This window comes from Rhincodon typus, chromosome 2, assembly GCF_021869965.1.
Source record: "Rhincodon typus isolate 14 chromosome 2, sRhiTyp1.1, whole genome shotgun sequence".
Lineage (NCBI taxonomy): Eukaryota > Metazoa > Chordata > Chondrichthyes > Orectolobiformes > Rhincodontidae > Rhincodon > Rhincodon typus.
Window position 1 is genome coordinate 9,244,817 of NC_063333.1, and position 12,309 is coordinate 9,257,125.

General features: G+C 40.8%; 1 protein-coding gene across 7 annotated transcripts in view; it reads left to right on the plus strand.

Annotated features, from left to right (window-relative positions):
- Positions 1 to 12,309, plus strand: part of zbtb47b (zinc finger and BTB domain containing 47b) — a 199,225-nt gene that overhangs the window by 68,708 nt on the left and 118,208 nt on the right. The window contains exons 2-3 of one of the 7 annotated variants that reach the window (XM_048613153.1): positions 2,579 to 2,679; positions 5,861 to 6,114. The exons of 4 other annotated variants lie outside the window; for them this stretch is intronic. In XM_048613153.1, coding sequence (XP_048469110.1) covers positions 6,070 to 6,114 — 45 coding nt within the window. In that variant the 5' untranslated portion in view covers positions 2,579 to 2,679; positions 5,861 to 6,069. The remainder of the gene's footprint in view (positions 1 to 2,578; positions 2,680 to 5,860; positions 6,115 to 12,309) is intronic. 2 more of the 7 variants (XM_048613161.1, XM_048613170.1) reach the window with 2 other exon arrangements.

A 12,309-nucleotide genomic window follows, 5' to 3' on the forward strand; every position in this document is an offset into this window, starting at 1 on the left:
TGCATTTCTGATGAAGGGTCTAGGCCTGAAACGTCAGCCTTCCTGCTCCTCTGATGCTGCTTGGCCTGCTGTGTTCATCCAGCTCTACACCTTGTTATCTCAGACTGTTGTGTTTGTCTGGTTATGACCTGGAACCTCATTGTCAAACTGCTTAATTGAGTCATGCAACAATGGTGACTGCCAGCTTATTTGATGCTAATCGGGTTTCTAGTTACATATGGTCATGCTGCTAATCAGATGTACACCATTTGTCTGATCACCAAGTAGCCAGAAAGAAAACATTTACATCTTTTTGGGCATTCAGAGACTTTGGCAGGAAGCAAGGCAGTTCGGGTCCTAGTCAGAAATCTGTTTGTTTCAAGTTTTCCAAGATTTGGTGATCATTTCAGAGATCAAAATGAATGAGCAGAAATAAATAATACTGTGCATTTATTTAGCACTTGGAACATTTAAACGACTTGGAACATTGCTGTTTGAGGGGAAGGAAAGAGAAGATGTGTGATCAGCCATGAAGCTGGAGAAGTAACTTAGAGTTTTTCAAAAAAAGATCTTGAAAGGTGATTTGATCTTGGTTTGATTCTCAGACTTCATCTAAATTGACTGATCTCAGCCTGGAGTGCTACTTGGCTGCCATAACCCTGGGTTAAAGATTTAGAAAATAAACAGTTGACGTACTTTGCTTCTGTTAATAAATAGCGCATCCTCTCCACTAGAAATATGCATACCTGGTCAGAACTCATTGTCTTGCCTTACAAATAAGTAATGTCCAGTTAGGTAACTTCTCTTACACTAACATCCTGTGAATGAGTTTAACTGGCTTGGGTAGTATTCGTTGTCCATCCTACCTGCCATTGAAAAGCTGGTGAACTGCCTTGTTGAACCACTGTAGTTTGTGTGCTTAGAGTACATCCGTAGTACTATTGGAAAGGCAGTACCAGGATTTTAACCCAGTCTTATTGAAGGGATATAGTTTCAAGTCAGAATGCTGTTTGACTTGGAGATATTGCAGTTGATGGTATCTCATGCATTTGACCTTGACCTTCTAGGTGGTAGAGGTTCATGGGTTTGGAAGATGCTATCGAAGGAATCTAGGCAAGTTGCACAAGTACACTTTGTATATAGTCGAAACATTGTCACTTTGCATTAGTGATCGAGGAAATGAGTGTTTGTTTGTTATGGGTGAGGAGCTGATTCAGCTGGCTGCCTTGTCTTGGATGGTCTTGAGCTTCTTGTCTGTTGTTGAAACTGCACTCATACAGGCAAATGGACAGTATTCTGTAATACTCCTGACTTCTGCCTTGTAGATAGTGAACAAGCTTTGTAAATTTGGAGGTCATTGGTCAATTAAATGACGGTTGGTAATCAGATTCTCTCTTGGAAATGGTCATTGCCTGGCACTTGTGTGATTGAATGTTATTTGCTCCTTAATCAAAGCCTGAATGTTGTCCAGGTTGTTGCACATGGATGTTGACTACTTCAGTATTTGTTGAGTCATGAATGGTACTGAACATTACAGCCATCAGTGAACATCCCTAACTTGGACCTTATGATGGAGGAAAGGCCATTGATGAAGCAGCTGAAGATGATTGTTGTAGGAGATCCTTGGGGTAGTGGTCCTAGGCCCTTTTGTCCTGGGACTAAATTCATTGACCTCCAAAAATTAGGTACAGTTCCAACCATTGTAGAACTCTTCTGCAGTTCCCATTGACTTCAATTTTGCTATGACTCCTGATGCCCAACACACACAAATGTTGTCTTGATCTCAAGGGCTTACCTCCCTTTTGATTTCTTTTGTCCATGTTTGAACGAAGATTGTAATGAGATCAGGAGGAGCTGAGTAATCTTAGTGGAAACTAGACATGGCATCAGTAAACAGGTTATTGCTGGGTAAGTACTGCTTAATAGCACTGATGATACATTTTGCTGATGATTGAGATGAAACTAAGTCAGTAATTGACCCAGTTGGATTTATCCCGCTTTTTGTGAATAGGACATAACTGGGCTATCTTCCACATTATCTGTAGATGTCAATATTGTAGTTGTAGTCATTTGACTACGTGGCTGTATCCTAGTAAGGAGAGATAATTGGCATATTGTTGAGAAAGAAACATTGTGAAAAAAGTAATCTTTCTTTAAAATAATGAGCCAACAGCACAGAAACCGCCTGTTGTTCAGCCCAACTGGTCCTTACTCAAATTAATGTTTCATTTGTCCCTCCTCTGACCTTCTTTACAATAACATGGGGAGGAGGAAAAACTTATATTAAGGACTTCAAATTTCCACATGAAATTCTGCAGATTATGACTAATAAATTCTTGATTTTCTGTTTATTCCATCTCAAGTGTTTTGTAGGACTTGACTCCTACTGCAAAATAATAGTTGCTGCACCTGATTCTACTTTGAGTTGAATTTGTACACCAGAATTTTCAGTCTTCAGAGATTGGTTCAGTTCATGTGTGCACTAACAATCCGGAAAGCAATATATTTTAGTTTCTAGTTGAATGTTTCATATATCTTAAGCTTTGGTGCATTTATATCAATGTCATCCTTAACAACTTACATTTATCTCTTAACATAGATAAACATCCCAGAATGCTTCACAGAAGCATAATCTGATTAAAAATACAAATAAGCCAAAAATGAAGATATTGGAAGAAGTGCAGAATATCCTGATTAGAGGTAGGTTTTAAGGAATATCTTTAAGGAGATAAGGGGAAGAAAAGGAAGTGTTAGACAATTGAAGAATTGTAAAAGGAGAGGGAGGTGGGTAAGTGAGTTTGGAGCAACTTTAGCTAAAAACATGGCTATTCATGGATTTAAAGATTCACCAAAAATCAGACTTAATGTGTCCAGTAAGAATATTTTATGTTTGAATTTACATCTGGTCATCTCAGACATTGAAACAATGCGTTGATAGAGTTACATGTGTGTCACCAACATTAATTTTTTTTGGGCTGTATGGTCTATTTCTATAATGAAATATAATTAAGATTTATATCACAGTAGTGGGCCCTTGTGTCACAACGATAGTGTCCCTACTCTGAACCAGGAGGTGTGGGTTTAAGTCCCACCTGCTCAAAGTATGTAATAACATCTGTGAACAAGTTGATTTTAAAAAAAAAAGTATCTATATCATGCTGCCCTGTGTTCATGACTTTAAAAATAGTACTTTTTGATGAACATGATCAGGTGCTTTGGTCTTGCCTTTGGTTGGTTTTGCTGTTGGTAAGTGTAAAAGGAATGTGGCATGGATTATTAATTTCCTGGGTGGAATTTCAATTCAATTAGTAAATAACTTTGGAATTAAAAGTCTGTGCAATGTTTTCCAGGAAACTATTGGGCTGTTGTAAAAAATCTATCTTTAGTGGGGGCAAATGTGCCATCCTTAGCTTGTCTGGCCTACATGTGACGTGATTCCACTACAGTTTGGAATAGACTGGTATTAAAGTCAAAGAGCTGTACAGCATGGAAACAGACCCTTCGGTCCAACTTCCCACATGGGCCACTAGTTGAACAAAATCACTACAGAAAAGCTAAAAGGGAATGGGGCTGGATAGACCACCTGATATTGACAAGCACCAGAAATGGCAACAGTGTAGCATGCCCAGTTGATCCTGCAAAGACCTCCTTGCCTCTGGGGCTTGTGCCAAAATTGGGAGAACTGTGCCATGAACTCTGCAAGTCATGACCCAACAATTACATTCACCAAATTATACCTTGCAGCCAATATCCAGGCATTTTGATCATTATTTTTATCTTTTTGATTCACCAACATTTATTTCCTATCCCTAATTGCCTTTGAGAAGGTAGTGGTGAGCTGGCTTATTGAACTGCTGCGTGGTAGGTATACCAATGCCCCGCCAACAGGCAGACCCACCACAAGTTGCAGCACTTTGGTGTATTGTTGGGCAGCATTTGCCTTGATTTGTCGTCTTCATTGATTTCAGACCCAAGTCGCATGACATTAGCTTAATTATTGGAAATGACCACTCCTATTTCCTACCTTCCTCCAACTGATGAATCAGTACCCTTTCTGTTGAACATCAGTTGGAGGAAGGACTGGGGTAGCAAGGACACAGTTTGTACTTTGAGTGGGTGACTTCAATGCCCATTATCAAGAGTGGCTGAAAAGCATCAATACTGCCAAGGCAGAATTTGAATCAATTTTTTAAGAAATCTGGAATTAAGAATCTACTGAAGACCATGAAACTATTGTCGATTGTCAGAAAAACCCGTTTGGCTCACTAATATCCTTCAGGGAAGGAACACTGCCATCCTTACCTGATCTGGCCTACATGTGACTCCAGAGCCACAGCAAAAGTCCAATGAAACAGGAATACATAAACACAGGACTGCACTCCGAAATGGCCTACAAGCCACTCAGTTCTCTCAACCACTCCTAAGTGTCAAGAGGACAAGGCTCACTAGATCTCTCCCTCACCAATCTACTAGCCACAGAGGATCTGTCTGTTAAAGTGACTGTCCCTGACATCAAGGCAGTATGAGAGTGTATGGCATCAGGAACCATAGTAAAATTGGAGTCAATGAAAATCTGGGATGGGGATTGTCATGATAAGTTGAAGTCATCTGTTAACTTTTATAAAATGCTAGATTTGTTATAAAACCTGACTCCGAAACTCCTAGTTTCCACAAATCGGTTATTGAATTTTGCAAAAGTAAGTCAGTGCAGTTTAAAATAGTTAATTATATATGAAATGCTTGACTTATTTCTTAAATATCTTTGTCCATTAAAATGGTACAGTTGTTAAATGATAAGAAAAATACATCCTGTGTTTATGTATTTCTGTTTTCTTGGTCTTTTGCTTTTATCCTTTAATTTTATTTAAAACTTATGTTCCTCTAATTCCCTTTTTAATTGCCTAGTTGCTTGTTAACTGTTTGGAACTTCTGAAAATTTTCCTCTACAAAGTTTACTAGCCAGACAGTGTCTTGGGAAAACAGGAGTTCTCTTGCTTAATTTTTCAGTTTGTAAATTTAACCTGTGCAAGAGTGGTAAGAATGGAAATCGTTACCACAAGGTGTGGTTGAGATGAAGAGCATTAGATGCATCTAAGGAGAAGCCAGAAGAGCACATGAGACAGAAAGGAATAGAAATATCTGCTGAAAGAATAAACATGAAGAGGTGGGCAGAGGTTTGTTTGGACATAAGCACTATCAAGGAGCAGCTGGGCTGAATAGCCAGCTTCTGTGCTGTTTCATAACTCTTCAATGATGGTTTTCCTACTGTGAATAATGTAACTTTTCTGTAACCCCTGACAACTTGGAGAGGCAATTATCGTTAGATTATTAATTCAGAGACCCAGGCAATGTTCTGGTGAGCTGGGTGCAAATCCCGCCAGGGCAGATGGTGGAGTTTGAATTCAGTTTAAAAAAAAAAAAAAGCTGGAATTAAGAGTCTAACAATGAACATGAAACCATTGTCAATTGTTGGAAAACTCCATCTGTTCACTGATGTCCTTTAGGAAAGGAAACTGTTCTTACCTGGTCTGGCCTACATGTGACTCCAGACCTACAGCAATATGGTTGACTCCTAACTGACCTCTGGGCAATTAGGGTGGGCAACAAATACCGTCCTAGCCAGTGATGCTACATCCCGTGAATGAACTGAAAAAGAACAAAGTGTCGAAATCAGAGCAATCTAGTGCTTGTACTGAGGAAAGGTAAGCTTGTCACCAGTTATTAACAGAGAGCAGAAAAGCTGCTTCAGGACTCTGCAGCGATGAGTATGTCTGGGAGCAGTCAAGGTTATCTAGTGAAATTGCTGCTAGTGCAGTTTCAAAGGATGCCAGACTACTTTGGCTGTACAGCATAAAATATAATGTGACTTTTTTTTTTCCAGAGAGCTCAATGTCAGATTTAATTGAAAATCAAAGAAGTTGTACAATCGTAGCTGATTATCTCTGTCAATTCCACTTTCCCACAATATCTCCATATTCCTGAATGTCTGTCTTGGACAATGATTGAGCTTCCGCAGCCCTTGGATGCAGAGATTCCAAAGATTCAGCACCGCTTGAGTGAAGAAATTCCCCATCTCAGTCTCGATAGGTGATGGCCTACTGGTATTATTGCTGGACTGTCAATCCAGAGACCCAGGTAATATGCCTGGGACCTAGGTTCAAAGCCCATCATGGGTGAAATTGAATTCAATAAAATCAATAAAAATCTGGAAGTAAGTGTTTAATGGTGACCATGAATCCATTGTCGATTGTCAGGAAAAAACAATCTGATGCACTGATGTCCTTTATGGAAGGAAACTGGTATCTATACCTGATCTGGCCTACATGTGACTCCAGACCCATAACAATGTGGTTGACTCCTAACTGCCCTCTGGGAATTAGAGATGTACAATAAATGCTGGCCTAGTTAGCAATGTCCTTATCCTGTGAAAGAATAAGAAAATTTGGCATGCCCTTTATTCTGAGACTATTATTCTGGTTCTAGATTCACCAGCCAGGGGAAATGCTCTGTCGCCATCCACCCTGACACATCCTGTTAGAATTTTGTTAGTTTCAATGACACACCCCTCTTTCTTCAAAACTTTAAGAAATGCAGACCCAGTTGCCTTAGTCTCTCCTTGTAAGACAATCCCACGAGACCAGGGATTAATCTGGTGAACCTCTATTGCAGATCCCTGTGGCTCATCTATAAGTGAGCTACATCTTGGCACTGCTTTGCTCTTAGCTGAGTATCCTGAGGATCTACAGGGACAGGCTCTTCAGCCCACCGAGACTACGCTGACCCATAGTGCCTTTCTAAGCTAAAAACCTTTTGCCACTAAGTCGTCTATATCCCTCTATATCCTGCCTATTCGTATATCTCCCTTAATGCCTCTTAAACGTTGCTATTGTAATTGCCTTCACCAGCTCCTTTGGCAGCAGATTACGGACACTTACTGCCCTTTAAGAAAAAACAACCTCTCATAGCTCCTTTAAACTTACTCCCTTTTACCTGAAACCTCTAACTCCATGTAATTGACATTTCTACCCTTGGAAAAAGACTCTGACTATCCATTCTATTCATGCCTTTCATAATTCTGTAAACTTCTACCAGGTTGCCCCTCATCCTTTGCTCAAGTGCGAACAAACTATGTTTGTCCAATCTCTCCACATAGCTGATACACTCCAAACCAGGCAATATCCTGGTAAACTGTTTCTGTACCCTCTCCAAAGCTTCCACATCCTTCTGGTAATGTGGAGACCAGAATTCTTTTCTATTCCAAATGTAGCCTAACTAAAGTTCTATACAGTTGCAACATGACTTGCTAAGATTCATTCTCTATGCCCCAACCGATTAAGGCAAGCATGCTGTACACCTCCTTGACCACCTTATCCACTTGTGTTGCTGCTTTCAGGGAACTGCAGACCTGTACACCTAGATCCCTCTGTATGTTAATGCTCCTAAGAGTTCTGCCATTTCCTGTATACTTCCATCTTTCATTAGATACCCCAAAATGCATAACCTTGCATTTGTCTAGATTAAACTCTATCTGCCATCTTTCTACCCAAGTCTCTAGCCTATCATACAACATAGAACAGTACACCACAGGAACGGTCCCTTTGGCCCACGCTGTTGTGTCAAACGTGATGCCAAATTAAACTAATCCCTTCTGCCTGCCCTTGGACCATATCCCTCCATTCCTTGAATATTCATGTGCTCATCTAAAAGTCTCAAATGCCCCTATCATATCTGCCTGAACCACCATCCCGGCAGCGCCTTCCAGACTCCTGCCACTGAGTTTTAAAAAAAAAAGTTGTCTCTCTCATCTCCTCTGAACTGTTTCCATCTCGCCTTAAATGCGTGCTCCCCCATTTTAGACATTTCAACTCTGGGAAAACAATTCTGACAGTCAGCCCTATTTTTACATCTCATGTTTTTATTGACTTCTATCAAGCCTCCCCTCAGCCTCCATTCGCTCCAGAGAAAACAACCTGGAATTTTCTAGCCTTTCCCTATCTTGCTGAATCCCCTGGCAATCCTCCTCATTATCTGTAGCTCCTCAAATCTTTGTGACGTCTGCAAACTCACTAATCAGCCCATCTACATACTCCTCCAAATCGTTATATATATTACAAACAGCACAGATTTCTGTAGAACACCGCCGGTCACAGAAGCCCACTCTGAAAAACACTGTTCCACAGCTACTCTGTCTTCTATGTCTAAGTCAATTCTGTATCCATCTTACCAGCTATCGTGGATCCCATGTGACTTCACCTTCTGTATCAGCTTGCCACGAGAGACTTTGTCGAAGGCCTTACTAAAGTCCATGTAGACAATATCTACTACCCTACTCTTGCCAATCATCTTCATCACTTGCTCAAAAAAAACTCAATCATGTTTGTGAGTCACGATCTTTATGCACAAAGCCATGTTGTCCTTCGCTAACAGTCTATATTTTTCCAAATGTGAGTAAATCCAATTCTTAAGAATCTTCTCCAATAATTTCCCTACCGCTGACATAAAGTTCACTGGCCTGTAATTTCCTGGATTACTCCTGCTGCCCTTCTTAAACAAACAAACGATATTGGCTATTCTTCAGATCTCTGGGACCTCTCCTGTGCCTGAAGAGGATACAAAGATTTTGTAAAAGGCCCTGACAGTTTCCTCACCTCACACTCTCAGCATTTGATGATAGATTCCATCAGGTCTTGGGACTTGGTCTACCTTAATACTTTTCAAAACATCCAGCACCACCTTTTTTTAAATATTCCCCGGAATATCAACATATCCCTCTCGAGACTCACTGTGTCCTTCTCCTTTGTGAATGCTCATGCAAAGTATTCATTAAGGACCTCAGCCAAATCCTCTGGCTTCCACCTATGAATTCTCTAAAGTGTATTGCTGGAGAGGCAGTTAAAATCGTTGAGGAATATGCAGGAGGCACAGAGTGTGATATATAATAGCTTCAGAGAGATGGTCACACTGCAGGTACAGTCAGATAGATGGGTGACTGCCAGGAGAGGGAGGAAGATAGTGTAAGAGTCTCCTGTGGTTATCCCTGTCTCAAACAAGTATAACACCTTGGGTATAGCTGGGGAGGATAGCCTCTCAGAAGAAAATAGCTGTGACAGCCAGATCTTGGGCACCATGGCTGGATCTTCTGTTAAGTGGGTTTTGTCAACATAAATGAGCAACTGTGTTAGGGGACATTCCAGTTAGGGACACAGACAGGTGATTCTGCAGCCGTGAGCAAGACTTCAGGATGATGTCTTGTCTGGTGCCAGGGTCAAGGATGTCTTAGAGTGGTTGCAACAAATTATTAAAAGAGAGAGTGAACACCCACCGGTGGTTGTACATATTGGTACAACGACATGGGTCGAGAAAGGGATGTGGTTCTGCAGAGTGAGTATAGGAAGTTAGGCAGAAGATTAAAAAGTAGTACCAGGATAGTTACCGCTAGATTACTTCTGGTGCCTCATGCTAGCAAGAGTAGGTATAGGAGGATATGGCAGATTAACGAGTGGCTGAGAGGATGGTGCGGGGGGCAGGGATTCAGACTTTGAATCATTGGGATGTCTTTGAGGCAGAAGTGACTTGTACAAGAGGGATGGGTTGCACCTGAACTAGAGGGGAACCAATATCGTGGCAGGGAGATTTGTTGGAGCTACTCAGGAGGCTTTAGCTAGTTTGGGGTAGGGGTGGGTTTGGGTTGGGGGGGTAATTCTAAGCAGTCGTGAAAAATGAGAGAGAGTTAAGGATTCGTTGCTTGACTTATTCTTGTCACAAGCACCAAGATACAGTGAAAAGTGTTGTTTTGCATGCTTATACAAGCAGATTGTACCATAGTGCATCAGGGTAGCAGAACAGGGTGCAGAATACAATGTTGTAGCCGCAGAGAAGGTGCAAACAGAGATCAGAATTAATGTTTGAGAGGTCCGTTCAAACGTCTGACAGCAGCGGGGAAGAAGCTGTTCTTGAATCTATTTGTAAGTGTTCAAACTTTTATGTCTTCTGCCCATAGAAGAGGGTGGAAGAGAATATAACCGGAGTGGGAGGGGTCTTTGATTATGTTGGTTGTTTTCCCAAGGCATGGAAGGATAGTTGGAGTCAATGGATGGTTTGGAAGTTAAAGGGAGCAAGTTAAATAGCCAAGGTAAACAAGAGTACAGCAGAGAAAGAGGTAAAACTGAAGAACTAAAATGCATTTATTTCAATGCAAAGAGGCCTGTCAGGTGAATTAAAGGCATGGATGGGAACATTGGACTGCGATATCATAGCTATTACAGAAACATGGCTGAGGGAAGGACAGGACTGGCAGCTTAATGTTCGGGTTATAGATGCTCTAGGAAGGATAAAAACGAAGGCAAGAGAGAAGGGAGAATGGTGTTTTTGATTAGGGAAAGCATTACTGCTGTACTTAGGATTTCCTGGGGGGATTGTCTAGTCAAACTATACGGGTGGAACTGAGAAATAAATGGGACTAATTTGCTTTGGGAAACCTGGTCGGTATGGGTGAATTGGATCGAAGGGTCTCTTTCTGTGCTGTATGACTCTCTTACTCTATGACTTCTGATTTGGTCTGGCCCTAATTCCCAGACTATGCCTGGAGTTCAGGAATCTCCAACCAGTGGAAATAGTTTTTCTTCATCCACCCTGTCTTTTCCCATTAACATCTTGAAGACTTCGATCAGATCATCCCTTAATCTTGTAAATTCTTGAGAAAGTAGGCTTAATTTCTATAATCTTTTCCATTTCCTGGACTTCAGGGATTAATTTATTATTCTTATAAATCTATGCTGTACTCCTGTTAAAACCAGTATGTCCTTTCTAAGGTGTGGCGCCCAGAACCGCTCTTAGGATTCCAAGTGGGGTCTAACCGGGGTTTTGCATTACTGCAGCATAACTTCTGCATTCTTATCCTCCAGTCCTCTTGATATAAAGAACAGCATTCCATTAGATTTCTTGATTAGTTTCTGCACCTCTTCGTGCCATTTTAAAGAAATATGCAGGTGAACCTTCAAGCCTCTTTGTGCAGCCACTGTATTTAATTTCGTCCCTTCTGGAGGGTACCCTTATCTATCCTATTTTGGTCCAAAATGGATAACCTTGCATTTGCTTATATTGAACGCTGCCTGCCACAGTTTTGCTCATTCACTTAGTCTATCAATATCCCTTAGTAATTTTATGCAATTGTCTACAATGTTGCCTTACTTTGTGCCATCAGCAAATTGCCACAACAACAGTAAACGTGAACTTCATCAAAAAAAAACTCAAAAGCATTATTAATTTAAATGAATAATTAATATAAATGGCCATTAAAAATTTCAATCAATAAATCTTAATAATAAAGCCAAATTTTACCGTTTTGTTTGAGAAGCAAAGTTAGACGGAAAGAAAAGAATCCTCCCCAGTTGATGATCACCATGGAATGGGAGCGTGTCTGGGATCAAGCTAAGGAGTTAAGATTTACTGATGCTGGCCTTGGTTACCTCTGATGGGACGTACCTCGATCTTCTGGTCTTGAGACTTGGGCATAGTGTCTCTATTTCAAATGGAGAATGATGCCTTCGTTGATTAAGGGAACATGGACAAATAACACAGAATTAAGAAACTAAACTTTTTGGTTTCATGTTAGTTGGCAGGCTTTCTGTAGCCTGAAACTTAGTGGATGAATTAGATTTCTTTTCCGTATTGATATTTGGAGGTTTTGTAGCTGTTTTGTGCATCTACTTTTTTCAGTTTAACTTGTATGTCTGTAGTGGCCCACACCTGGTATGTACTTGGGATAGAGACAATTCACCATTTAATTGCAGATTAAGGCTCAAAATTATCGTATTTGTACTATATGATACCAAGAGGAACAAAACCATACAAAATATTCCCTGGATCAATGAATGCGCACAAACATATCGCATCAACATTGACTGCAAACCTCATGAAGTCTTATAGCATCAGGATAAATACGGACATGGAAACTTCATGCTAATTACCCAATCCCCCTACCTAATGAGTTGGTACTTCTTTATGTTCAACACCAACTGGAAGAGGCACTTAGGGTAGTGATTAAGGTATAGAGTATAACCTATTTGTGGAACTTCAGTGTTCATCACGAGGAATAGCTTGGTAGTACCACAACTAACTAAACTGGCCAAATCCCAAAGAGGATGGCTGGTAGACTGAGTCTGTAGGAATGGTGAGGGAACCAAAAAGACGGAAAAATTCACTCGGAGATAGTAGGAACTGCAGATGCTGGAGAATCTGAGATAACAAGGTGTAGAGCTGGATGAACACAGCAGGCCAGGCAGCATCAGAGGAGCAGGAAAGCTGACGTTTCGGGTCTGGACCCTTCTT